Source organism: Suncus etruscus, chromosome 15, assembly GCF_024139225.1.
Source record: "Suncus etruscus isolate mSunEtr1 chromosome 15, mSunEtr1.pri.cur, whole genome shotgun sequence".
In the NCBI taxonomy this organism is placed as follows: Eukaryota; Metazoa; Chordata; class Mammalia; order Eulipotyphla; family Soricidae; genus Suncus; species Suncus etruscus.
Window position 1 is genome coordinate 53,262,633 of NC_064862.1, and position 26,368 is coordinate 53,289,000.

General features: G+C 54.8%; 2 protein-coding genes across 3 annotated transcripts in view; one reads left to right on the plus strand and one right to left on the minus strand.

The window, feature by feature from the left end:
• The window catches only part of SPOCK2 (SPARC (osteonectin), cwcv and kazal like domains proteoglycan 2), an 836,669-nt gene that overhangs the window by 602,357 nt on the left and 207,944 nt on the right, over positions 1 to 26,368 (plus strand). The window lies entirely within an intron of this gene.
• The window catches only part of UNC5B (unc-5 netrin receptor B), a 67,043-nt gene that overhangs the window by 12,966 nt on the left and 27,709 nt on the right, over positions 1 to 26,368 (minus strand). For both annotated transcript variants that reach the window (XM_049789100.1, XM_049789099.1), the window contains exon 2: positions 1,236 to 1,460. In XM_049789100.1, the coding sequence (XP_049645057.1) occupies positions 1,236 to 1,460 (225 nt within the window). The remainder of the gene's footprint in view (positions 1 to 1,235; positions 1,461 to 26,368) is intronic.

Here is a 26,368-nt window from a genome sequence, read left to right on the forward strand (position 1 = left end):
TCCCCCTCTTGGCACATCTTTCCTCCTGCTCCTACTCTCCCTGGCCTCCTCTGTGCCCATGGGACCCTTCCCATCCCTCTTCCCCTGTCACTGTCATTCACTTCTGGAGGGAGTGCCAGCCCTGTTCTCATGCCCATGGCACTGGCCTCAGGTCAGTTCTCCCAGCCCACCTGACTCCTCCAACACTCGTCTCATCTGTTCAAGTGTTGGTTCATCTGCCGCCTATTGAGGATCAGGCAGGCTTGTTCCTATCGCTTCTGCTGACCCAGAAAAGGGTGTCCTCACCAGCCCTGACATAGCCTCCCTCTTCCAGGAAGTCCCCTGTCCTGACTACCTACATCTCCAAGTTCCTTGCTGTTCCTAGCCATGGCCTGAGCCACCTCCTCTCACAGCTGCCCTTGAGTTCCAACTCATGTCTGGTGGTGGCTGGTTCAAGTCCAGTTTTCTCAGGCCCCAGTGGGTGAGTAACCTTTCCTGAGAGGCAGTTTCTATGCAGCTCAGCTTTCGAGTTTATATATATGTTTTTGGGTCACACCGGGCAGCACTCAGGGGTTACTCCTGACTCTGGGCTCAGAAATAGCTCCTGGTAGGCTCAGGGGACCATCTGGGATGCTGGAAATCGAACCACCGACTATTCTGGGTCAGCTGCGTGCAAGGCAAACACCCTGCCCTTGTGCTATCTCTCTGGCTCTGGCTTTCTAGTTTAATGTGTGAGTTGAACCCTGGGCAAGTGTGGACACTTTCAGCCACACCCACTGGCACCCGGCTCTGCAGTCCCCAGCTCAGTGCTTAGAACCTCTCACTGAACTTCTGAAGTGACTGGTGACACTCGGGAACTGATCCCACCCCATCCCACCTGCCCTCCGCTACAAGGTAGACCCCAAAATATCCACCTATGGTCCCCCCTTTGAGAAGCATAGTCTAGGTTTCCCTTTAGGGGTATTGTGGGGGGGGGGACAAGATAGGCCGCATCCTACACAGTAGGTGCTCAGGCAGATATGGGATCTCCCCACTGATTACCCCATGTACTGATGTATGCAAGGAGGGGGAGAAGCTGGGCAGGAAACAGGCATTGCTCAGAGGCTCAGTGCTCCCGAAGCTGGTTTCCCCCACCAAGTCACACTGGTGCTGGGGCCTATGGATCCCAGATAGGGACTGAGAAGGCAGGAAGGGCTTCAGACAGGGTGCTGTGGTCTCCCGAGTGACCCTGCAGGAGGCAGGTGTGTGCAGCTCACCTGTGGCCTCGTCCAGGCTCTCCTGGGTGATGTGGTCACTCTGGCTGACCCACTCGCCGTTGCACTTGAAGTAGATCTGAGTGGCGGGGAAGGCACGGCAGCTCAATGCCACTGGCTTGTTCTTCACGATGTAGGCATCCTGCGGCTCCGTCAGGAAGTATGGCAGTGGGTCGGCGGGCACTGACGGGAAGGAGTCAGGGAGCACCTCGAAACCTGTGTCTGGGCCTGCGGGAAGATACAGAGATGGACTTGCCAGATGTCCTCTTGGACCTGGGCAGGCACGCTGGGGGCCTTGGTTTCCCTGTCCCTCCAGCATAGGGGGTTACCGCTACCACCTCAACACCCCTTTCTTGGAGAGGGTTGGAGGAGGAGCTGGGACTGGAAGAAGAGCTGGACCAGGCATACTGTGGGAAGGGGGTATCTGTACCCCGGGATACCGCCCTTCACCTACCAGGCTACCTCCTCCTGAAAGCCCGGGCCCAAGGGTGGGGAAGGGAGGAAGGAGGAAGATCACCTTTCCTCAGCCTTGCACAGGTGCCTGAGACCGAGAGGACCCCAGGAATCAAACAGGAAGGGTTGCTGGCAGCATATGGGTGAGTGTGCTCAGGAAAATGGACTTTCCAGTGCTCAGCACCAGATATGGGGATTGGAGCGTTCTGGGAGCTCATCCCCCTGCTCTGAGGGAATAGACCCCATCTGCTGTGATGTCATATATCAGCTCAGCTCTGCCCAGCACCAGGGGCTTGAGTGAGGCTGGGTACCTGGGACACATGCTCGCCCCTGAGTTCAGGAGGCTGTGGGGGGACCCTCTTGGCTCAGGCGCTCCCTGGGACAGATTGGCTGAGGGCCCGTTGGGCTATTCTGAGTCTCTCCTGAGCAGAGCTGAAACAGACACAGACTAAGAACAGGCTGTTTGAGAAAAGCCCACACTACCGCCATAGGCCACGCACACATGTATGCAGCTGGCCCATGTGTTTTTTGTACACATGTCTCTGTGACTACATGCATGTTACAAGTGTACATCCACACACATGTGTCTTGCATATGATGTGCATATAGACATCGAACATGTTTGTGTCTGTGCTCACATGTGTGCGTGTGCTTTTATCTCACATGTGCTTGTGAGGACCCTGGGACACCCCTTCACTCCCACCTCCTTGCTGGCCTCCTTACACAGCCAGGTGGGATCTCTGGGTGCTCTGAGGACTATCTGAGATAAAACAGGCCTGAGAGCTGAGGGGGCCCCCCCACTCGGGGGTTGGGGAGGGAACCACCTGTATGCAGGAACCAGGGATGCCAGGGCAGCTGCATCCTCCGGAGGTGGGAGCAAGGCTGCCCAGGGCATCAGTGCACCGGGACTTCACAGTTGCTGTCTGGTAGACCCTGGCCTTGGCCAGGACCCAGTGGTCCTGAGTTTCATGGTGGCGGTGAGGGGTGGGATGGGGCTTTGTCCCTGATGCACAAAGATGTCACCAGGTGAGGGCGCCTGAGTATCACCACAGAGCTGAGAACTCCCAGGTCAAACCAGGCGCCTGGGCTCCCTCTGCTGGAAACTGCCAGGCAAGGCCTGGGGCCTCAGCACCAGTCAATGGATCCTTAGGGCTAGGCCAGGCAGCCCCAGAGAGTGCAGGGTGGAGACACGGAGGGTCTGTCGCTGCACACTAGCCCCAGGGCCACCTCTTACCTACCACCAGCATCCTGCCCTGACATCCCACATGCCAGAGTTCAAGGCAGGGCCCAAGCCTCATCTAGACCTGGACCCAACACACTAGCTTGGCTCTGTGACTCTGACGTCCAAGGTTATTTTATGTGAGAGCCTGGCAGCCCCAGGGCTGCTGTGCTCACTCTCCTTCCAGCTGGCACTTCTGCGGCCGGTGTAGGCCCCTCTATGTCCCTGATGCTATGTTTCCTGAGGCAGTGTGGAAGCCTCAGAGCAAATGCAAGCACAGGAGGCCATGAAGGTGGGCCCAGGCCCACTCTTGGCTTAGCCCAGCAAGCAGCTAGGAACCCGGGACACCCTTCCAGTGCCTCTCTCCCATGGTAGCATTGAGGGCTCAAGATGTAGCTGCATTATCCTTGACCTCGTCCCCATCCTGGGTTTGGATACTGAAGGGAGACAAGGACAAGGACTCAGAAGAGGGCCCAGGCCCTCCCTAGGGCAATCATAGGAGTAGACACCTAAGTAAGGATGTGCTGCCTGGATCCCGTCCTAACTAGGGGACACCTCTCTCTCCTTTAAATCAAGGAAGGCTAGACCTAGGTGTTCTAGGTGTCATGGAGCTGGCTTGTTGGGGGGCCTGGCTGAATCAGGGATGCACTGCACCTAGAGTTAAAGGCCAACAACAGATGCTCAGTTGTGGATTAAGGAGTGAGATTTAGGAACTGGAGCATATGCGTGTGTCTTTGTGTGTGTGTGAGTGCATGTGTATATGTGACTATGTGTGATTGTGTTTAAGTATGTATTTGTGAGATTATGTGTGCGTATGCGTGAGAGTATATATGTGAAGATATGTTTATGAGTGGTGAGAGTTTATGTGTGAGTATATTTGTGAGTGTGTGTGCGTGTGTCTGAGTGATTGTGTAGATGTACTTATATTTATGTGTGAGTGTGTCTCCAAACAAGTGTGTCTCTCCCTCCTAAGAGCTTCACACTCCCAGAAACCCTGCACACAGGACCGGAATGACAGCACAGTGGGAAGGGCATTTGCTCTGCACATAGTTGACCTGGGTTCGATCCCAATATGGTCCCCTGAGCCTACCAGGAGTGATTCCTTGACTCAGAGCCAGGAGTGACCCCTGAGCACCACCAGGTGTAGAACAAAATCCGAAAAACAAACAAACAAACCAACATAGCACACAGCTCCCAGAGAAGGAACAGAATGTCCCCCTGAAAGCAAGGCTGCCCCATTCCTCAAACCAGAGTACAGAGAGGGCCCAGCACCCCTTGTTTGTTCTGGGCATTCCCAAAGGATAGAGTGGAGCTTTGCAGAGACATGACGACACAGGAGGGAAAGTGGTGTGAGGCAATGCTGTCCAAGAGCTATGCTGGGTGTGGCCTCCTAGTCTCAGGCTGGCAGCCAGAAGTCTCCTGCAGAACCCCAAGAAGGACCTACTACACCTGGGACCTTGGCACACTTTGGGAACCAGAGTCCCTCGCTTTCCAGACTGCTCTTATGTGGGTGAAATTCCTGGGTAGGAGGACTTTTTGGAACCACTGAAACCCTAGCTCTGACCACACTTCCAAGCCTGGAGGCGTGTGTGTATGTGTGTGTGTGTGTGTGTGTGTGTGTGTGTGTGTGTCTCCTGTCCGACCTGGCAGGGGACCCCCACAGACCAGAGAGGGGCCAGTGTCAAAGACATGAGAAAGGCAGAAAGAAGTGGTGGTGGGGGGCTGGAGTAATAGCACAGTGGGTAGGGTATTTGCCTTGCATGTGGCCAATTTGGGTTCAATCCCTAGCATCCCTTAGGGTCCCCCGAGCCTTCCAGGAGTGATTCCTCAGCACAGAGTCAGGAGTAACCCCTACGTACCACTGGGTGTGGTCAAAAATCAAAAACAAAAATAAAGAAACGGGTGGTCTTTGGAGAAAAGAAACTATTAGGAGCAGAGGGGCGGTTGGGAGGTAGAGATAGAGGCTCTGACACCCCTATATTCTTCTTCACTAAGGAAGACGCTATTCCCCAGGACACCCCATAAAAAGGTCGGACTGATCCTTGAGTGCTGGTACTCCTGAATGGAAGGAGATCAACAGCCACTGGGTCGCCACAGACCCTACTGTCCTGACCATGACCTTGGGCCCAGGTACCAGCCTCATCAGCAGGCACACAACTAGGCCGGGTCTGAGTCCTCTCTGGGCCTCTCTGGGCTTCTCTGAGCCCCTGTGGGCCGTTTCCTAGGCTAATAGGGCCTCAGTTTCCCTTTAAATAAGAAAGCAGATAATAGCTATTATTTCCCTGTCAACTTGTCAACTTTTGGGTGGTGGTGGGGAGCTGAGTTTGAGTTTGGGGCCACATAGGCTGTTTTTCAAGGTCTACTTCCCGCTCAGTGCTTAGAGGTATCACACGGTCAGGGGGCTGTACTGGTCCCTGTCTGTTCTGGTGTGTCGCAAGGGCCACTGGGGACGGTGTCCACAGGCTGCAATGGCTAGGCTGTGGGGCAGGAGGCAGCAGGCAAGGAGACATTTTCCAGCTAATGTGTGTGGGGAGCCCAAGTGATACATCTGAACCCCAACAGGCCAGGGGCTTGGGGCTGAGAAAGTAAGGTCCCAGAGGGCCCAGAATCTGAGTTCTACCAACCCAGTTCAGAAGGGCCACACAACATCACTTAGCAGAGACAGGCCCAGTGTGAGAGGTGAGGGGCTGCGGCGGAGAGATGTGGCAGATTGGGGAGCCCGTGATACCCTTTCCACACACTGGCCTTTGTCCCCAAGTCTTTGAGCTGGGTGGCCTCGGGTTGAGCTGGGAGACATTGGGGGGCTGTGCCGTGTCTCCAAGGAAGGGCCCCCACATGTTGGCAGGCCTGGGAGGGGGAAAGAGGCCAGACGGAGCAAGAGAGCGATGCTCCATGCTGGGCACATTCATCACAGGCAGTCACTGGCTTTCTCTGGCTCTGGACACCTGCTAATTCCCGCCAGCCTGGGCCTCCCACTGCACGGAAAATCTCCGCCATTCACGGCGAGGCCCAAGAGCCCAGTGGGGAGCGAGGCGGAGAGGAACCCACTTATTATGATGTTTGAAAAAACACACAGCCCCACGCGGAGGGGCTCCTTTCTGGATACAAAGCCCTGCTTCCATCTGGCCAGGCTCCTGGCGGCTGTGGGGTTCGGGCTGGGGGCCCCCTTAGAGGCAGTGACAATGGCTACTGTTGATGACAAATGGGGCCGGTGGGCTTGGGGAGGACTCTGAGCTATCCCCTCACAAAGGAGGCCCCTCACACAGCCCTTTTCCCAGACCCTGGACAGACCTGTCTGGGCCTATGTCACTTCCTGTGAAGCCCAAGGAAGTGGTCTCGCTAGGATGGGGTGGGAGGCTGCTGGCAGATGAATTTAGAGCTGATGGAGCTGGTTGGGTCTGGAGTGGAGGCAGATGCTAGCATGAAGCTCTGATCCCATTTCATAGGGGGCCACACTCCCCCTACACTCCCTACTCCCCTACCCTCCACCTGCTGCCCCCTGGTTCTGCAGCCAGGCCCCTGAGGGTGAAGTTTGGGCTCTTTAACCTCTCCCCCCAGGTATGGAAGTGCCTCCTTCTGTGCCTATGAGGCTGGGGCCTGAGGACCAATGTCCTGCTCCACTATGACAACCCAAACAGGTCATACACATTCCTACTGCTACTGGATTAGTCCAGATCCATACCAGCAGGGATCCCCACAAAACCCAGGACAACGGATTGTCCTGCTGCAGCAAGAAGCTGTGGCTGAAGGAAGGAAGGGAAAGGTGAGCAGTTTACCAGGCCTGAGAGGATTCAAGCGACCTCCAGGGAATCTGCAGAGTCCTTGGGTCTGCCCAACACTTGTTTCCTTCCATACATGGTGCCACTGACCACTGTACTCTAGGGACAGGTCTCTACTGCTGCCTATTCTGTGACCTCCTCCCTCCACCAATCACCTGGGGCATATTCTCAACCCAACCCAGCTCTGTCTCAGTCCAGCACCCAGGTCTCCCCCACTGACAGCCAGACAGAACTCCCCATGTCCTGGGAATGTGCTCCCTATGTCCCTGGAAGTACTCCCTATCCCTAGGTAGTGCTCCCCATATTTCACTTCTCTGCAACCACCCTCTGTGGACCTGACCATGCGCTGGTCTTCGACTGAGCTAGAGGTGAGTTCTACAAGGGCCTGGAAACCCTGTTTGCCTGCTTAGCTGCCTCCTGGGGTCTCAGGAATGTGTCCGACTCTGCAACCCAACCTCTCCAGAAAGACGAGCTGGGGCCAACAGGAAGGGGCAACCAGGGGTATTGGTGCAGGAAGGGTTCATCCTGTGCTTGGAAAAGTCTCAAGTGAGCTATCACTGACGAAACTTCGGTGTCTGTTTGGTCACCAACGAGGGTGTGAATGACCTCACAGCACCCAGCAATGACAGAAACTGGGTATTTAGGTGTTCTGGGGTCTCACCAGATGCGATGATCCAGCCCAACTTTCCTTCTAGGCAGCTGATGGGGCCTTTCAGAGCATCAGTGGGAAGCCTGGGCCCCTCTCCCGGGGCTCACGTGTCCACAGGGCTGGCAAGGGGACAGCATGTCCAGGTGGACTTTGCCCATTGGGTGCTGAGCAAAATGACAATGTGTCACTGTCTCCTAAGAAGTCAAAATACCCAAGAGATGGTTCACAGCCTGGGCACTGCCCAAGGGAGCACCCCAACATCCCTGCTCCCCTCTAGCAAGAGGGTCTCACACAGCCTTGGGGAATTCAGGGGAAATCAGCATTACCAGCCTCTCTCAAAGAACCTCCCGCCCTGCAGAGGGCAGACAATGGGCAAACCAAAGGGATCCTGCAGCAAAGAAGAGCAAAGACTCCTCCAGGGTACAGATGAGCCAGAGGCCCCGGGGCACCCTGCATCTTGGCCTCAAGCTGGCATTGAGAGTCTCAGTGAGGGGAGAGGGAAAGAGTGGCCAGACCTGGGCTTTGCAAGTCTGGGGAGCAGAGTGGAAGCGCAGGGGTTATAGGAGAAGAGCAGAGACCTGGAGCACTAAAGGAAGGTGCTGGTGTGTAGAGCCAGCGTGGATACTGCTCATGAGACCTCTGCTGCTGTCCTGCCTTTGTGCAGACACAGCTTACAGAACCGTTGGCTACACCCTCCTCCAGGGGCTAATACCGCCATATCTACAGGCCATGTCCACTGGCCACTCCCACGACCCACATCTACCAGCCACACCCACTAGTAATGGCCACTGGTCACGCCCACTAGTCACTCGACTGGCCACTCCCACTGACAATGTCCATTCGCCACGCCCACTATCCCGACCTATCACTCATGCTCTTTGACCACTAGCTACATCAAACCAGCCACACCCACTGAGCAGCCATGGGGTCTCCCTCATCCAGGCTGTGTAATCATTCTCACTGCCTGGGCTGAGACACCTCAGTGCTGGCAATGACCTCTGCACCCCAATCTCTGCTCCTGAGAAACAACCAAAGTCTCTAGCTTCAACACACTATGGTCTGGGAGCACCTCCAGGTGAGAAGTGTGAGACTACCATCAGCTCTGTGTTTTGAGTTTGTTTTGTTTTGTTTTGTTTTTGGGTCACACCCAGCAGCACTCAGGGGTTACTCTTGGCTCTGCACTCATAAATCATTCCTGGAATGCTCGGGGGACCATAGGGGATACCGGGATTCGGACCATCCTCCTTCTGCATGCAAGGCAAACATCCTACCTCCATGCTATCTCTCCTGTGTTCTGATCGTTTTTATTGCAGTTTTTCCTAGTAATGGGACCAGGATGGCTCCTCCTTTTATTTGAAGCAGGGCACTGGACATTGCTCAGCAATGATTCCCAGCTCTGTGTTGCCATTCCCAGAAGTGCTTGGGGAAGCAGCTCAGCTCTCACAGCTTGCAAATGTGAGCTTAGTCCACATGTGAAACCCCACATGGGGCCTTGGGGACTGAGCTCAGGTACACTTGCCCTGGGTATTCTCTAAGCTGTGGCGTCACCTCTGAGCCCTCCTGCTGGGCTCCCTGGGAGCAGAGTTGGTGGGACAGCCCAGAGCATGAGAGAGCAGCAGTCTGGAACTGCCAAGGCCTGACGCTGCGGCTTGCGTTTCCGGTCTCTGGGACTGCCATCCTGATCACAAGCTCTAGGTGGTCCCTGCAGGTACTCCTTTCCTCACCCCTTGGCCTTCCCCTCACTGTCCACTGTGATGACATGGAGCTGTAAAAGGCTGATGCAAGCTGGAAGAAGGGAATGAAACAGACAGCTCTGCGGGCGGATGGCACGGTGAGCCCCTGGGACTTGGGCCCTGCTCCTGCTTGTTTGCACCTGCTGATGAAACCTTGGGGCCTCCAGGGCTCGGGCACAGCCAGCTCGCCTCAGGCCTGAGCCACAGGCAGAGGAAGGGATATGTGGGCAGGAGAGTGACGGTGTGGGCCAGCCTAGCAGGGCAGGACTCTCCTCTACAGAAGGCTGGTAGAGCTCGGGGGACACACCCAGAGGCTGCAGGAGTGGCAGGAAGAGTGTGACAAGCCCAGCACAGTCCCCAGTCACTTTTGTAGGGGTGGGGCTGTGTTTCTGAGACTTGCTCCTTCCACAGCTGCAAGCCCCCCTCACTCCTCTCAAATATGCCCAACACAGAATAGTTCCTGGGGTCAGGACGCAATTCGGCAGAACACTTGTGTGAGAGGTTGGAAACACAGGCAAGTACAGTGCCTTACATGTAGCAGACCTAAGCTTGATCCTCAGCATCCACTGTAAATTTCCTGAATAAATATTAAAAACAAATATCTCAAGGAGTCAAGCTATAAGTACAGTAGCGCTTGCCTTGCATGCAGCAGACCAGGGTTTAATCTCCAGTATCCACTGAAAAGATTTCCTTAATAATCATAAAAAAAAAAACAAAAAAACGCAAGGAGCTGGAGTGATAGTATGCAGGTAGGACACTTGCCTGGCACATGGCAGACCTGGTTTGATCCCCAGCATTCCATAGGGTCCCCTGAACACCACCAGGAGTGATTTCTGAGCTCAGAGCCAAGAGTAACCCCTGAGCATTACTTGGAATGGCCTCAAAACAAAACTAACAAGCAAGCATAACTGGCTCTCACTGTGCTACTTCTTTTGCCTGCATCTCTCTAGTGGGGAGATGAAGGGCTGGAAGCGGCACAGTGGGAAGGAGTCGGCACACACACAGCCAGTCCTCCTGGGGGCCTTTGGTTTGCTCATCTGTGAAGTGGGCGCAAGTCGCTGTGCCTTCCTCAGACATAGAAATGATGGGAGACCCAGCCCCGGACCCTACAGGCAGTAGGGTTCCCCAGCTGGGCAGTTTGTCAGCTGAGCTATCGCTGGCTTGGCCCCAAGAGGAAGAGATAAACATGCATTCCCAGAGACCTCCCAGGGAGCTGCCTGGACACACAGGCATGAAGGGAGAAGAGGGGCTTTGGGAGACCAGGCCTGCGGTGCAGCCTTCAACTCTGGATCTCAGAGACGTCCTTCTTGGAGACGCCTCAGCCCTTTTCTGAGAGAGTGAAGAGTGTCCTATGGACATTCACTCTCTGGGTATGGCCAGAGGCACAGGGTTTTGGGAGTCAGACTGTGAGGTTGGGTCACAGGTCCTAACTGCACCCTCCATCCTGTCAGGCGGCTCTTCACCTGTTGTGCCTCTCGTTCCTTTGGCCACCCTTCCCAGCACCCTCAAGGCCCCTGCAGGAACCTCTCTCTCATAGCTCCTGCTCACAGGCCTCTTTCCCAGGATCCCCAGGGTGCAATAATAGTAACCACTAACCCTTGATGTCAAGGCTCCTTCGGTGTTAATTTTAGCCCCAGAATACTGGGCCTATTCCCAGCTGCATCACAGCTGCTGCGGTCTGGGCAGACAGACAGATGGACAAGACAGCTTGGGCTCTCCCTTTGTGCCTGTTTCCAGGTGGAGCACAAGAGCTCAGGGCAGGAGCCAAAGCTGTTACAGGACAGTGTGGAGTTCTGGGGACTCTTGGAGTGGCTCCACACAGTAGGCTGTGCAGCCCAAGTGGCATTTCAATAGGACTTACTGGTCTCACTCACCTCAACTTAGAAGGAGGGGGACAGAAAGGAGGTATGTGACCCGATGGCAGCTCCCAGCAGAGCTAGGGAAAGTTAAGGCAAAGAGAGGGAGAGACTGGCCTGAGGTCACACAGCACTGTGGGGCATAAACTTCATTTGCACTTATAGGAGAGGCCACACAGAGGTGTGCACAGTCCCCATGTATCAGATGATCAGTACTGAACCCCTACCTCTGCAACCCCAGTAGAACCATCTGGGACGCTGCCCTCCTGCCCTCTCCCTTAGTCCACTTGCTCAGGTCAGCCTACAGGCCCCTTCCTCTAAGAACTGACCCTGAGTGCCTTCCCCTCCCAAGGACACAGGTCTGGCACTGCAGTGATGGCGACAATTCCATCCCTCACTTTGTCCCAGCAAGGGAAGATGGTAATCAGCCCGCATGTCCATTTCTGGGTTGAATGCTAGGGTGGGGGAAAGGCTCTGATTAACAGCCCCCCAATGGGCTCTTCTGGGGCTCCTGATACTTTGGGACACTGGGGTGGAGTGCAGGGAGGTTGAGTTGGGGCCCTGGAGGAGTGTTGTGTGCCAGTCCTGAGATGTGCTCAGCCGTCTGCATGGCAGAGCGGCCTTGATGATGCTTCTGCCCAACACCATCACTGTCAGGGGCTCAGGGCCCTGCCTGGTACCAGCCTGGCAGAGTAGCTGGTGAATCTACGGTCCCTGCAGGAATGGCCTAACCCTAGGGCTCCGGCTTCCAGGAGTATCCCGGCAGGCGCTGCCTCTACCTCACCTTTCTTAAGGAAGCAGGGAAGGTGGGATCTTCATTGAGGGAGGCCCTTTCTGCAGGCTGTGCTGGCCTCAATGCTGCCCCCAGCTCTGCCTGGGCCCCCACTCCAGCCAGGCCCAGCACAGCTATAATTAGAGTCCTTCCAGGCTCCCTAATGAGGGGGTGCCGGGCGCCAGGCATAATTACAGCCTGGTTTAAACACAGGGAGCTGCCTCCAAGCCAAATCACAAGTCTGCAGCAGTCTCCAGGCCCCACTCCCTTTTTATGGGATTGGCTAGAGGGAGGGACGGAGGAGTTTATGGCAAAGCCAGGCTGAGCTGGAGGCCAAGGGTGGACGGTCTGGGCCTGTGTGGCTTTGAAGCTGGGCTCGAAGCTCCCCCCTGCCCTGGCCCCACCCGCATCAAAGTGCCCGGATGCTGCCAGGCAGGAGTGGGCAGGGGCCAGCCGGGATGCTCTCACTCATGTCCCCTTTTTGGGGTGCATGTGCGGCTATGTTTCATGGGCCCTGGCACCACACTCTCACTTTATTAACTCCAGTGTTTAAGATTACTTGCCCAGGATCAGGGTGCCTAGGAGAGGACACAGAGGCGGCAGCCAGGCCCACACAGGGAGAGAGTTTGGGGCACCAGTCTATTCCACCATAGAGAGCCAGACTTGAGAAGCCCCAGGGTTATTTTCTCGGGTGTCTCTGCAGGATCTAGGATTTTGGGTTGTTCAAGAGCTGGAATGAGAGAGGCTGGAGAAATAGCACTGTGGGGAGGGCACTTGCCTTGCAAACAGATGACCTGGGTTCGATACCCGGTGTCCCACATTGGTTTCCTGAGCACAGCCAGGAGTAATTCTTGAGCTCAGAGTGGGGAGAAAGCCCTGAGCACCACTAGGACTGTACCAACCAAGACTGGAAGGGAAAATTAGGCTGTCCAGGATCTGATCTCCCAGAACATGACAGGGCCACGGGGTCTGGAGCTGGGGTCACCTTCCTCAACAACAGGCTTCTCAGTGACCAGTGTTCAGGTATCCACTGGCACCCCAGGTCAGTCCTGCAGACTTGGGGCTTCCTGTGTGGGAAGGGCGGATGCCCAGTTCCTCCACCAAGGCTCCAAGGCTTCACTCAGAACCAGCCAGCAAGCCCGTGCCCTGACCAGAGGCGGCTTTGGTCACTGAGAGTGGGGAGCGGGGATGAGTGAGCAGCCTCTCCTCCCATCCCTCCCTGGGCCTCTCAGAGGCTCCTCCTCACCCGCAAAGCAGGCTCCAGCCTGTGCTGGCTACTGTGATCTGTCTCCTCACCTCCCCCCTGCACCCTGGCCCCTTCTCTGCCCACAGCGGGGCCCCCCCCCCCCCCCCCCCCCGCCCCAAGAAGCCTCTTCAATGGTGTCTTTGATCTGAGCTCTCAGCTCTTGAGCAAGGCCAGACGGGGCTGCACTCAGCAGAAGGTGTGAGAGATGGAGCAGAGGCCCAGGGTCTCCTCCCAGCACCTCACTTTCTGTAACTTGCAGCATACCTCCTAGGTGGCTAAAGGACTTGTGGGGAGGGTGGGGGACTAGCTGAGGTTTTCAGGAGCTTCCTATGTCCCCCACCCTGAGGACATTCCCCAAAGGGACATTTTAGTTAGGAAGCATGGCTGCCAGCCAGTGGGCCCTGCCCACATTCAGACAGCAGGCCCAGTCTCCTGTTTGCTCTCTTCCACTCACTGTAACCTCCTCCCAGGGTTCGAGGGGCTGTAGGGATGCCCCCCACTCCAGCACTCCTTACTGTCCTACCCCACTGGGTCAGGAAGAGCATGAGTCTCTAAGCTGGAATCTCAAGCTAGGAAATTGGCCAGTGACTTTGGGCAATATCAGTGACCAGCGTGGGTCCCCCAAGGCCTCTGTGGTGTCCCCGGATTCTTCAGAAGGAACTGACCAAGACCTATCTGTTCCTTAGAGAAAGACAGCAAAACCTATTGTGGCCGAATGGTTCCCCCCTGGCTGGTACGCGGGAATGGGGCAGGGCTGTCACATCACTCCCCCATGAAATGGGGAGCTCTGCCTTTTTGGCAGGCTTCTGGGTGGAGGAAGTTGTGGGGTAGGAATGATTAAGTCGGGGTCCAGCCAAGCAGCTGTGTGGCACTGGGCAGATCACTGCCCTCTCTGGGCTTTTTATCTCGTTGGGCAACAGCATATTCTTCCCATGACAAAGGGCCCCAGTGATCAAGCCTGTGACTTTTCAGTTTGAAAGGAGCAACAACCTTCTGTCCCTCTGCCTCAGTTCTCCTGCATACAGGTCCTCCAGAATTGCCCACCCGGAGGCTGATGTGTGTCCCTGTTTTGTACCCTGGATAGGGAGGTGTGTAGAGGGCCAATGCTCCCTTTGGGAGCTCCATCCCATCTCTTTGCCAGGTCCTCAACAAAGCTGGGCCACAGTGCCAAGAGAAAAGGCCACATTAGGGTGGCTAGACACAGGAGAGAAGACACCCTGGGTGACCCCATACAGGTGGCCATGGGTGGGAGAGAGCCGGGTAAGGGGTAAGTCCAGATTCTCTTCATCCCCGCCTCCAAGCTGGCTGCAATGGCCCTGGCTGGGTGATTTTGGACAAACCTCACTCGTCCTCTCTGCAACCCCTTTATTCTCTCTCATGCATGTGGATGCTTGGTAGCAGCAAGGCCTGGGAGAGGCGCAGGATGTTGGGGCCCATGTTTGGAGCTCGGAACCATGGGAAGCCCCAGGTCTCCCCGGGGTACAGGGAGCTTGCACCCCAGTACAAAGCCACAGACCAATCCTGGGGGATCTCAGAAAGCATCACCTCCTGCGATGTAGAGCTGAGGGCACCTGGCCAGTGGGGGGTCGGGGCAGCTCTGGGGAGGGAGCGCTGGGCGGGCTGCGTAGGACACGCTGTGGCAAGTCTCAGGCCTCTGGGTGCCCGTCTGTGAAGTGGGCGTTAGGGCAGCACCTGCAGACGGCTGTGCCCTCTGGGTGTCTGTGGGAGCCAGCGAGGCAGGGCAGGGGCACCTGGCAGGGACCCCTCTATCTTACACACACAGACATACATGCTCTCTCTCTCTGTCTGTTTCTCTCAATCTCACTCTCTCCCACTGCCTGCCTGACTACCCATGTCACACATGGGCTGTGTGTTCCCCTTCTGGCTATCAGGTCCCAGATGGTGCTGGGTGTCAGCCAAGATGACACCTCCCAGACTGGAAGAATCCCCAAGCACACCTGGTGTGAGGAGGTAGAAGGGCACCCCACTGGGGGCACAGGATTATAGGAAACTGAGAGCTGAAAGTAATCTTGCTCCCACCCACTGCTGCAGGATGCCCCACTTCCCAGCAATAAGCCAATGTGACTGGTCTGGGGTGTCGGGAGTGGACCAGTGCCCAGTGGTCTCTCTGTTTATACTTCTTGAGTTCCTTGCTCTGGGGATGAGTGGATGGGTGCCGCTGAGCACCCAAGGCGAGAGATTGCCTGGTGCAGGAAAGAGCTAGTGGCAGAGTTGGGGTGTGACTCCCCATTCTACACCCCAAGGTCTTTTCTCTTCCAGTCTAGGGTGGTGGAGAGAAACAAAACCCAGTTGGGGGACCTACCTACCAACCCCCACCTGCCTCTCAGTGCAATCAACAGGAGAAACAATGGGGTGTGGTTTGCCAGTGCTCCTCCTGAATCAGACTTGGCAGTGAGCACAACATTGCTGGATCTCTTTAGTGGGGGGCTTTAGTATTCCTGAGTCCACTTTCTGCCTGGCCTCTTTGTACCTTCCTAGCCCCAATATCTACTTTCCACCCCGAAACTCTAAGCTGTTTTTGGGGCCTTCCCCATCCCACACTGTCCATACTCAAGTCCCTGCTGTATGGTCTAGACTAGCCCCTGACTTTCTAGGACCCCTGAGGGGTTGGTGAGAAATTCATAAGTGCCCTGAACATCCAAACCTACAGAAATGGCAGTTGGATCTCATGGTTTCTCTCCAGGCTTCCTGGGGGCCCTGGACAAGCTGATGCAGGAACTGCACTGTGTGTACCCCAACTTCCTGCATAGGCTCCCACTGTCTGCTCAGAGTTTGCAGGGCCCCCCTCTGCCTGCACCCCCTCGGTGGCATATTTCATCCTCATGCACCATGAGGCAATGTCCCTGCGGTGCAACCCTGGCAGAATAATTTCCCCCATGCCGGGCTTCCATTAGGCAGTAAGTACACCAGTCCAGGCAGGGCACTAGGGGACGAGGGCCCATAAATCTCCGGGCTCCCCCTCCCTGCCCGTCGACAGCATAAAGTTCTGCTGGCTCAGCTGTGTCTCCTTCCTGGAGGAGCTAGGGTCTGCAACAGAGGGATGGGGGGGCACGGCAGTCTCCCCCATCACCTTTGGAGTATGGAGGGTCACCCCTCAGTCAGGACATCCCCATGATTGCTTGAGGAAGAGACTAAAAGGGATCTTGGAGTTCCCTGAGATATAAATAAAACTTCTGCTTCTTGGGGTGTAAAAATGGGGTACCATTCCCTGGCACCTTCCCAGCCCCACTCTCTCTTCCCAGATACCCTGAGGCTCTGTGCTTCTCAAGGGGGTGTCCCCCCACCCCAGGGAGACTAGACAGCAGTCCACAGTTGGGCCCTGCTGTGTGGCCTTGGACCAGCCCCCTGACTCTCTGGGATTGGGAAGAAGTTCAGAGGTGTCCTGAACATCCAAATCCACAGCCAAGCCATGGCTGGCCCTTCCGTGGGGTGTCTGAGCAGAGGGAGTGGGGGTCCTGCCTCCCGCCCATCTGCCTGTGTCCCCAGACAGCTCTGCTATGCTGCTTTCACTCCTCCACTAGATGAATCCCATAGCTCTTTGGCTCAGGTTCCAAATTGCCTGCCACAGGCAAGACCACCTCAAGTTGGACCCACTGTTTGGAAAAGGGTGAAGAGGGTTTCCCAGCTTTCCCAGGGGAGGGGGAGAGAAGGGAGGAGAGCTCTGGAGCCTTTGGCTATGAACAAAGTTTGGTGGAGAAAATTAAATGAGATCACAGGGGTGATATTAAAAGAGCAAATTGCTATAAAGTGCTTCTGTTCCCTTCAGATCCTGGTGCAGATGGATGGTGCTAATTACCACCAGGAGTGGCCTTGGTCCTGAGGCTGGTCCCCATGGACTTAGATATCGAACTCAGGGACTCTGAAAGTCAGAATCCTCAGCTCCCACTCGCTTTCCCTTTTGCTTTGGAGGGCTGGGAAGCCTGCAGTGCCCTCGGGGAGACACTTCCAGTGCCTCATGGCTCGTGTGCCTGCAGCTGACAGCACAGACAGGACTCTTGCTTGGTCCAAATCTGGCTGGGTACCAAGTTGCTCTTTCGGCACTTCCAGCCACACTAAGCCCATGCAGGGGTTAATTACTGCTCCACTTGTGACCTGTATGAGCTTGCCCAGACCAAGGAAAAGAGCCACAGAGATTCAAGTCTACACCCAGAGTGGCTGGGCCCCTGTCTCAGTCATGTCATCACACAGGGGATTCTTGGAGGTGACAGAGAAGAGAGTACCCCTGATGGTCCCACCTAGCCTCCTACCCTTCTCTCAGGCCTGTTGGCCAAATGGGGTGTGGCATGGGCTCTTGTCTAGAATTTGCTTTCCTATCAGTCAGGCAATATTATTGTATAACATGACTTGATTTGGCTACTTGCTTCAACGCCCAAAGAATCATTTCAGACCCAGAAGTCTAGCTAGGTGAGGCCCAGCACAACTCTCTGGAGGGTGCCAGTAAGAAACCGGGGGCATCTCTCTCTTTTTTTTTTTTTTTTGGTTTTTGGGTCACACCCAGCCGCGCTCAGGGGTTACTCCTGGCTCTGTGCTCAGAAATCGCTCCTGGCAGGCTCAGAGGACCATATGGGATGCAGGGATTTGAACCACTGACCTTCTGCATGCAAGGCAAATGTGCTAATTCCATGCTATTTCTCCAGCTCCTGAGCATCTTTTCTGGCTCATTCAGCGTAGTGGCCCACCCACAGCTGGGTGTTGGTGGGGGCTAAGATAGTCATATTCCATTGCACCCCCAGCTTGTGCACCTGTAGCCACAGGAAGGCGTCTCTGGGGGGGGGTGTGCCCATTGTTCTCTGGCCAGGAGGAAGGTGGGGTGGGGAAGCAGGGAGAATGGCTGGTCCAGAGCCCGGAAATCAATCTTCCCCCATGAGCCAGGCGCTCCATTCAGGCAGGTTTATTGATGGGGGCCCAGGGGGCCTAGTGCGGGGTGGGGGGTGGGAGGAGTCAGCCGCCTTCCCAGGACTCGTGAGAAAACTGCTCTGAGCTATGCCCAGGCTGTTTCAGGGACTCTGGGGGCCCATCCTGGAGGCTTCCTCTGCCTGTTTCCTGGTCTGGTGTTGTCGGTTCCTCAGCATCCACCCCCAGCTGCAGGACATCCAGGCGCCTGCAGTCCAAGCCAGACTGCGGCCCATCCATGTCACCCAGCCTTCTTCATGGGCCCTTGTGAGCCTGGCACTGGGTGAGGGTAAGGAATCTCAGGAAAGGCCAGTGAAGACAGAGAGGAAACCACTATGACAATGACAGTTGGAAACTATCACTCTGGACAAGAATTGGGTGCTGAAAGGAGGAAAAGTGATATTTATAGTGCCCTTTTAATAATATTGCAAACCAGTGTCTAAAAGAAAAAGAGAGAGACAGAAAAAGATACAGTATGCCATAGGGGCAGGCAGGGAAAAGGCGGGGAGAGCAGGAGGGAAACTGAGGACACGTGACAGGAAATGTGCATGTGAAGGGTGTTGTACACTGTATAACTAAAACTCAATCATCATCAACCTTGTAACTGTGTATCCTATAGTGATTCAAATAAAATTTTTGTAAAAGCAAATAAATAAAAGAGAGAAAGAAGAAAAAAGTTTCTGCCATAGATAGATACAGGTTGGGGGTGGGAGGGAGCCAGGAGGTGTAAATGGGGAAACTGGTGGTAGGAAATGAACTCTGGGGAAGGTTTGGTTGTTAAAACACTAAATGACCAAAAGTCAACTGTCAACAACTTTTCAACTATCTCACAGCAATTTAATTAATAGTTAAAAAAAATACAAAGAACCCCCCACATGCTTCCCTTCCCATGCTCCCATGCTAGGTAAGGAGTGCTGGGGTTATTTGCATGAATTTGCATGGCCACCTGCACCAGAGGAAAGGGCAGTGGAACCAGAGTGAGTCAGTCCCAAAACACGCCCCACCCCCTATGACCTCGGGCACCTCTCCCTGTCTCCTGACCTGCATTGCTGGTCTGCAGAGTGACATGAAACAGGTGTGTGTGTGTGTGTGTGTGTGTGTGTGTGTGTGTGTCTGCGTGGAAGGACATAGGGGCAGCAGGTGGAGAGGGCAAAGCAGAGGGGCCTTCCTGACTGCCCCCATAGCTTCTTCGCCCTGGAAGGGGTTGGGAGCAGGGAGCCTGGCAGTGCTTCTGCACCTTATCCCCAGGGGACACTCCAGGCCATCGAGTCCACAGAGGCCCTGACAGATCACTGGGACTTTAAAATAGGGCCATGGAGAGGGGAGAGCGACAGCACAGAGGTAGAGTGTTTGCCTTGCACATGGTTGACCCAGGATGGAGCATGATTCGATTCCCCAGGTCCCATATGGTCCCCCAAGCCAAGAGTGATTTCTGAGTGCCTAACCAGGAGTAACCCTTGAGCATCACTGGGTGTGGCCCAAAAATATATTAAAAAAAAGGGGGGAGCCACAGAGAGGGACAATGTCCCATGAGGAGGGGACATCTAGCACTGTTTGGGCCCAAGCCAAGATGGGACATGGCAGCCATGCTCCACACCTGATGCTGGATTCTCTCTGTGGTTAGCACTTTTGGAGCAGAGTCTCATTTATGCCCAGGGCAGTCTCCATATGGAAATAAGGGAAAAAAGACATACACATCTGACTACAGTGACTTAAAAAGATCAACTCAGTCCATAAACATGCGGAGTCCCAGCAAAAGAAGGTCTGTTGGCAGCTACTGAAATGACTGGTTTGAAATATCTAATCTCCAGCCCACAGAGATTTTTTCCAGAATTAAAAAGAACTTGAAAGACAGGGTTCTCCATCCTGATCAGGGTTGCAGCCAAAGCTCTGAGCTCAAGGAATCACTCCTGGCAGTGCTGGGGGGGGGGGGGGAGAGGGGGCCGCATATGGGATGCTGGGGATTGAACTTGGTCAACTGCATGCAAGGTAAATACCCCTAGAGTGCTGTGCTCGGGCCCCTAGAGCAAGGTTCTTATTGGGCCCTGTATCAGCCCAGGCTTAGTGCAGATGGTCCCCTGGGCATAATAGTGACCATCACTCTTGAACTAGGAATAAGGAAAAGCCTCTCAGTACCACCAGGTGTGCAAGCCCCAAAGAATGTGTCTGGCATCCCAATCACTTCAGGCAGTAAAGCAGAAATAGGTGAAGATGTGAAAATTGCACCAAGAGTGGAAGACAGGACAAGAGGTCAGACATTGGCCTTGCATATGACCAAATAGCTGCAAGCCTCATTTGCATTCCTGGTCCCACCTCTAAATTCCTGAGGACCACCAGGGGTCACTCCTGAGCACAGAGCTAGGACTAGCCCCTGAGCACTTTTGGGACTGTAGCTGACAACCTCCCTCTCCCCAAATAAAACAGATAAAATAAATTAAAAACTGCACCAACTCCTGAAGATGGGAGCAACTGCCTGTCAACAATTTGCCCACCCAAGATTCTGGAGCCATTCTGCCTATCTTATCCTGAGCAAAAGGAAGGAGTCGGGCACAGTGGGGTGGCCCTGGCAGGTCAGCCCTCCTGGCTCTCATCTCTGCACAGGGCTGAGCCTAGGCAGACATGACTCATTGATCGTGGCACAACTCCATCGAGTCTACTCTCAGCAGTCCTGTGCATAGCCAGGAGAGGAGGCCAGCCAGCAACCTCGATCGAGGTCTCCAGTCTCCTATCCACACCCAATAACAAGAGAGGGATCCTCTCTTGTAGATCTAGACCATGTCAGAATCTATGTGGGTCAGAACGTGCTCCCCACTTGCAAAAAAAAGCTGGACTCATCCGGGGGCGTCAGGAGGGAGCCGAGCCTTTGCGAAACCTCCGGAGAACAATGAGACGTTGTGGGTTTGTCCTTGAACGGGGATGACGGGTGCCAAGGAGCTACATCACACACCAGGTGCCCCTAATTAGCGATTGGTCACCCCACACACTGACGTTGACCTTTGTAAAGGGGTGGACTTGGGATTCTGTTCACCACTGCTCCGCACCCCTGAGCTTTCCAAATGGTCGTCCCTAAAACAGGCTGTTCTTGACAGAGCTGCCCTGGATTTTGGGGTACACAGACTGTGCAGGTGATCAGGGAAAGCTTCCTGGGAGAAGTCAGAAGGAGTTTCAAATTCCTGAGCTCCTCCCAAGCCTGGAACATCCTGTTTGGGCTCAGAAGGACCAGGTCATCCCAAGATGTCTGGGATCCTGCTTTGCTGCACAGTCCACCTCTAAATGCATTCTGGGGAGCAGGGCTAGAGCACCTGGGTCCCCAGACAATGACCCATAAGCAGTAGGGTGAGCCAGGCCCAGTGGGCAGATGGGCACCTGTCCATGTAGCTCCCGGGTGGGAGGGTCTGTGGGCAGCTATGGTTACACCTTCCACCTGCTTCCCGCAGGCTGTTCTCCTGATGTGAGTTGGGAAGGAATTAGCTAGCACCCGCAATGTGGGAGCAGGAAGAGAGATGTCTAGGCTCCCCAACATGCCACAATGAGCACTGGAAATGTGACCAGACCCTAAAGGAGCAAACCTATCTAGAAGATTCTCTAAGTGTGGCCCAGGCTCCAGCAGCCCAGATTTATCCCTCTATAGAGAGGATCATCTGGCAGCTAGGTAAGGGCTGGCCACATACCTCAAAGCCTCCTTGAGCTTTAGGGCACTGGGGAGAGATGACTGGGGCATCCTGGGAAAGGGGCACAACTGGTAACCCTGACCCTCAAAGTGGCAAAGTCTACCAGGTGGCAGGTCAGGAGACAAGCACTCACACATGCATGGCCACATTGCCTTCTCCACACATGCTCAAGCCCCCTGCAAGCTGCCCATGGCTTCTGAGCCAGGATTTGAGGGTCATCTGGTGATGCCCACTGGAGGGTCTCTAGCAGCTGGTCTCTGTGATGACAAGCTTGACAGGCTGCCCAGTAATGGTGCCAAGGCCACAAGCAGCAGGTCTGGGATGTGTAGAAGGAGTGAGCAGCTTTGGGCAGCCTTACCCTAACCATGCTGTCAGTGAGCACAAGCCCTGGAGTCCAATGGGCATTGTGGCGAGGGAAGAGGGAGTCAACTGCCTGAATGCCATCTGGGGCCTGTCCTCTCTGCCAGGGGAAGCAAAGCAAGGGATGGGGTGGCAGCACTGTGTGTGTGTGTGTGTGTGTGTGTGTGTGTGTGTGTGTGTGTAGGAGCCACAAAGCCCCTTGGGCGACTGACAGGAGGAGCAGAGATGAGTTTTAAGAACATGGAGCAAGAAAGAGAAAGAGAGCGCGAGAGAGAAAGAGAGAATGAGAGAGAGTGAGAGAGAATGAGAGAGAGAGAGCGCGCAAGAGAGAGTCCACTGGGGGCTGTTACACTGACCTCGTGTCCATTCTGCCTATTACATGAATTACTAATGTAAATTAAAGGATAATTGAAGCCCTTTAGGCACAGATATTTAAATTATTTAACAGGCAGACAGGAATGGTAGAAGAGGGGAGAAAGAGCTGAGTTTAACACCCAGAGGAGAAGTGGGGGGGAAATCTCCCAGTGGGCTGGTCCTTCCCGGATGGGGTGAGGATGGCTCAGCCAGGGGAAACCCCAGATTCCTGCCTCTGGGTTCTGTCTGCTCAGCTCCTGTTACTCCTTGTTGAGGTTATGGGTACTCTTGCTTGGGTATGGTCCACTGAGACCAGGGCGAAGGCGGCTGATCTGAGAGGAGTGGGGGAAGGACTGAGTGGGGGGAGTCCAGCCATTTTTCTGCACTCAAAGGCCCCAAGGAGGAGCTGGAGCTGGTGTAGGAGCTCAGAGTTCTCCTGGTCCTTGTGAAACTGCCCTGTGACTGTGCACTCCTGGGAGAGCGACTGGGGGAGTGTCTATTCCTCAGCCCTAGGATGGAGGAATCCACAACTACCCAGAGGCAGGGCAGGGACACTGGCCTCCTCCTTTCCCCTGAGGTCCTGCAACCCTACTCTGGGGAGGCTCAGACTCCCTCATCCTTGAGCCCAAAGTGAAGCAGATGAGGAAGCGAATTCTCCTCTGTCCCAGCTGCCAGCCGCCTCCAGTCTGGAGCACTGCTCCAGGCTTCATCCTGACCCACGTTCAAGGCAGAAATTCTTTGCCAAAAGAAGGGGTAGAGCAGAGGGTCAGGAGCAGGAGTTCATAGCGGGTGGTGTGTACCTTTGTTGGCAAGGGAAAAAGGGGCTGGGTCAGCTGGACTATGGCCAGCCCATGCCTTGGCTTTAGTTTTCTGGGGCATCTGTGTAGGTGGGGGCCCCTGGGCCAGTGCAGGACTTTTGGAATTATGAGGCAGCTGCAGTGCCAGGCTCCTAAGTCCCCACAAGAAGCCCAGAGGGGAAGTTCATTCATTCTCTAATATTTTTACAGGGGGCAGGACCCCATGTAGGGTCCTTTGTGGAAGAACAAAAGTTTAGGGACACCCATAGGAACGTGAAAAGACTGGATCCCTCTCCAGAGAGCGACTAGGGCAGGACAGTGACACACGAGTGCCAGGAGCAGATGGCAATGTTGACCCCAGTCCCCTGCACCATGCTGCGTGGCCAGGTGGTGTGGTACTTCGCCGACTGCCAGGGAACTGATGATACTGTCTTAGAGTAAATCTACCCGCCCACGTGGGCCAGCAAGGCTGCCCATCACTGAACTACAAGGATCCTTCCCCAGAGTCTACTCAGAAAGATTGAACACAGTGCACCGACCTGCCCACAAGGTGCTCCAACTATCCAGTACCATGCAGAGCTGTGTGTACCCCGCATGCGTCACACTTAAAGAAGGTCCACAAACCTGAGGCACTCCAGACACTCCTTGGGGCATGGATGCTAGAAGTGGGGGGCTTCCCAAGCTCCCCAAGATATGGACAGGGACCCACTTGGGGGAAGCTCAGCTCTCAAGAGCTCTAGCTACCCCCCACCCTTTCTGATCATCAGACTCAGTCTCAGCTTCCCAGAGATCTGGCGTCAGTGACAGGGACGCGTCATGGAGAATGAAAAGAAAAATCATCCCCAAAGTGGTCCCCAAGGGCAGTGAGCCCAGAGAAGGGAGACGGGGACAATAGTGAATAGAGCCTGGATTATTTCCTGAACTCTGACTCCTCGTGGGAACAGGGTTAGGAAAAGCTTTGGCTGAAAATGGCTATTATTGAGTGGTCTGTCCAAAATAAACACTCACAAGCACTGCACGGAGCCAGGCAGGAAGTGAGAAACATCTGGGAGACATCTGGCAGCCTGAGAAGGGGAAACAGGCTGGGGAGAACCAAAGAGAGCTGGAGACAGGCTTGCCTCTAGCCCTGGAGCCTCAGAGCCACAGGCACAAAAGGCCCGTCCTGTCCAGTCCTGTCAAACCCTGTCCCTGCCCCTACCCAGCCCCCAACTGGTTGTGTGGGGACTCACTCCCAGAAAGGCTGGTTCTCAGTTTTTGGAAGTTGACACCCTTGCTCACTTGCTCAACATCCATCTCCCTTCCACCCCCTGGATGCTATGATATTTATGACTTGCCTCTCTGAGTACACAAGCTTCTTCCACCTGCTCCCTGGCTATCTTAGGGGTGGAGCCAGCCTCAGGAGAGCTGGGTGCACAGTGTGTGCAAGAAGACTGTGTAAGGTGGGGGCCCTACTGTGACAGGAGAGAGCTCTGGAGAAAACATCCCGCTGAGAGCTACACAGTGCATCTGGCCCAGGGTTAGGATAATTTGGATGTTTGGGACATTCCAGGGCGGGAGCTGGGGGACAATTATGCAACCCCCCCACAATAGGGGACACTTTGCAGGTCACATGCTCTGCACGGAGGTCAGGTTTCCCAGGACTCTTCTGCTGGGGCTCTTGAGGCTGTGTCTGCAGAGCATGGGTGTGCATATGAGTGTGTGTGCTGGATTGCATGTGTATATGTTGGGTGTATGTATGATTTAATGAGTGTATATTGTGCATGTGTGCATGATTTCATGTGTATTGCATGTGCATAATTGCATGAGTCTGCATTACATGTGTGATTACGCATGTGTCTATATACAGGTATGAGCACAGGTGTATGTGTGTATGTAGGTTCTTTCTTGCAAGATTTGGAGAACAGGGCCCTTGCTCTGTATAATGCTGTGTCCCCACCAAAGACCTGGTCAGTGGACCCGGATGGGGCCATGAGAAGGACAAACACATCTGAGTACAGAATCTGGCACTGCAAACAGTGAGTATACGATGGGGCGAGTATATGGTGCTTCCCTACTTGGGCCCTGGTGTCCTGGATGACACACTGTGGTGATGGAGAGCCGGCTCCATAGTTACAAGTGGAAAGACATGTTGGATGTGCCACACAGAGCCAACTGCTTGGCTCTTACTGCCACAAGGCCTAAAGCCCTCTGAAGGGTCAGGGTTGCCCAGGCCTCCTCACTGCAGTAGGGAGGGGTCTTGTCTCTGTGTGCAGGGGCCATCCCAACCCCTGGCACTGTAATCCTCAGGTCTCAGCCAGTGAGGTAGGGCAGGCAGACAATGCCAAGGCTTCTAGAGCCCTGCCTGGCTCTGGGCAGGGAAAGCTTCAGCCCATAGAGCCAGAAAGTCCAAACAGCAGCTGCTAGCCCTGTTCTGTTTCTGACGCTGATGCTGCACCAGGGCCTTAAGTGTTGCTTGAATGTGGTTTCACGAACACAAATAGCAGAGCCAGTGTATGTTAAACCTTGTTTTAAGACTTAGGGTTCAGGAGCCGGAGAGATAGCACAGTGGTAGGGCATTTGCCTTGCAAGTAGCGGACCCAGAACTAATGGTGATTCAAATCCCGGCATCCCATATGGTTCCCCGTGCTTGCCAGGAGTGATTTCTGAGCAGTTAGCCAGGAAGAAGTAACCCCTGAGCGCTGCTGGATGTGGCCCCAAAACAAAAAAATAGAAAAAGACTTAGGGTTCAGTTCCTGGTTGCAGAGCCCTACTTCCAGGGCTTACTCTGGGATGGGACAGTGCAGGGAGGGATCAGCTCCAAACCACTAAATTCCATAGGGCAGCGGGTGGGGGTTGACACCCCAGCACAGGAGAAACTGAAGCAAATTCCAGATTCCTTCTGCTTGGCCCCCAAACTGCCCCTTGTTCCCAAATCCTTAGCGAAGCCCTGGTTACTGCTCCATGACCTCTGAGACAAGCCCAGGACAGAAGGACACACAGTGACCATCTCTCCCTCAGGCAGCTTTTCTCTGGTCTCAACAATTTGCTTTATTGGGTGCTGGGAAGAAATTGGGGGCCTCATCCAAGCAAGGCAGGAGCTTTGCCACTCTGCTTCCTGCTCTGCTCATGAACTTCTCTCAGATGCTCCCTCTAGCCCTCAGGTTGGGGTTTTTGTTTTGTTTTAGTGCCACACATGATGGCACTTGGGCTACTCTATACTCAGAAATCACTCCTGGTGGGCCATGAGTATGAGGGGCCATACAGGATGCCGGGGATCGAACCTGGGTTGACTGCATGCAAGGCATATGCCCTACCCGCTGTGCTATCACTCTAGCCCCAAGGATGGGGGGTGGT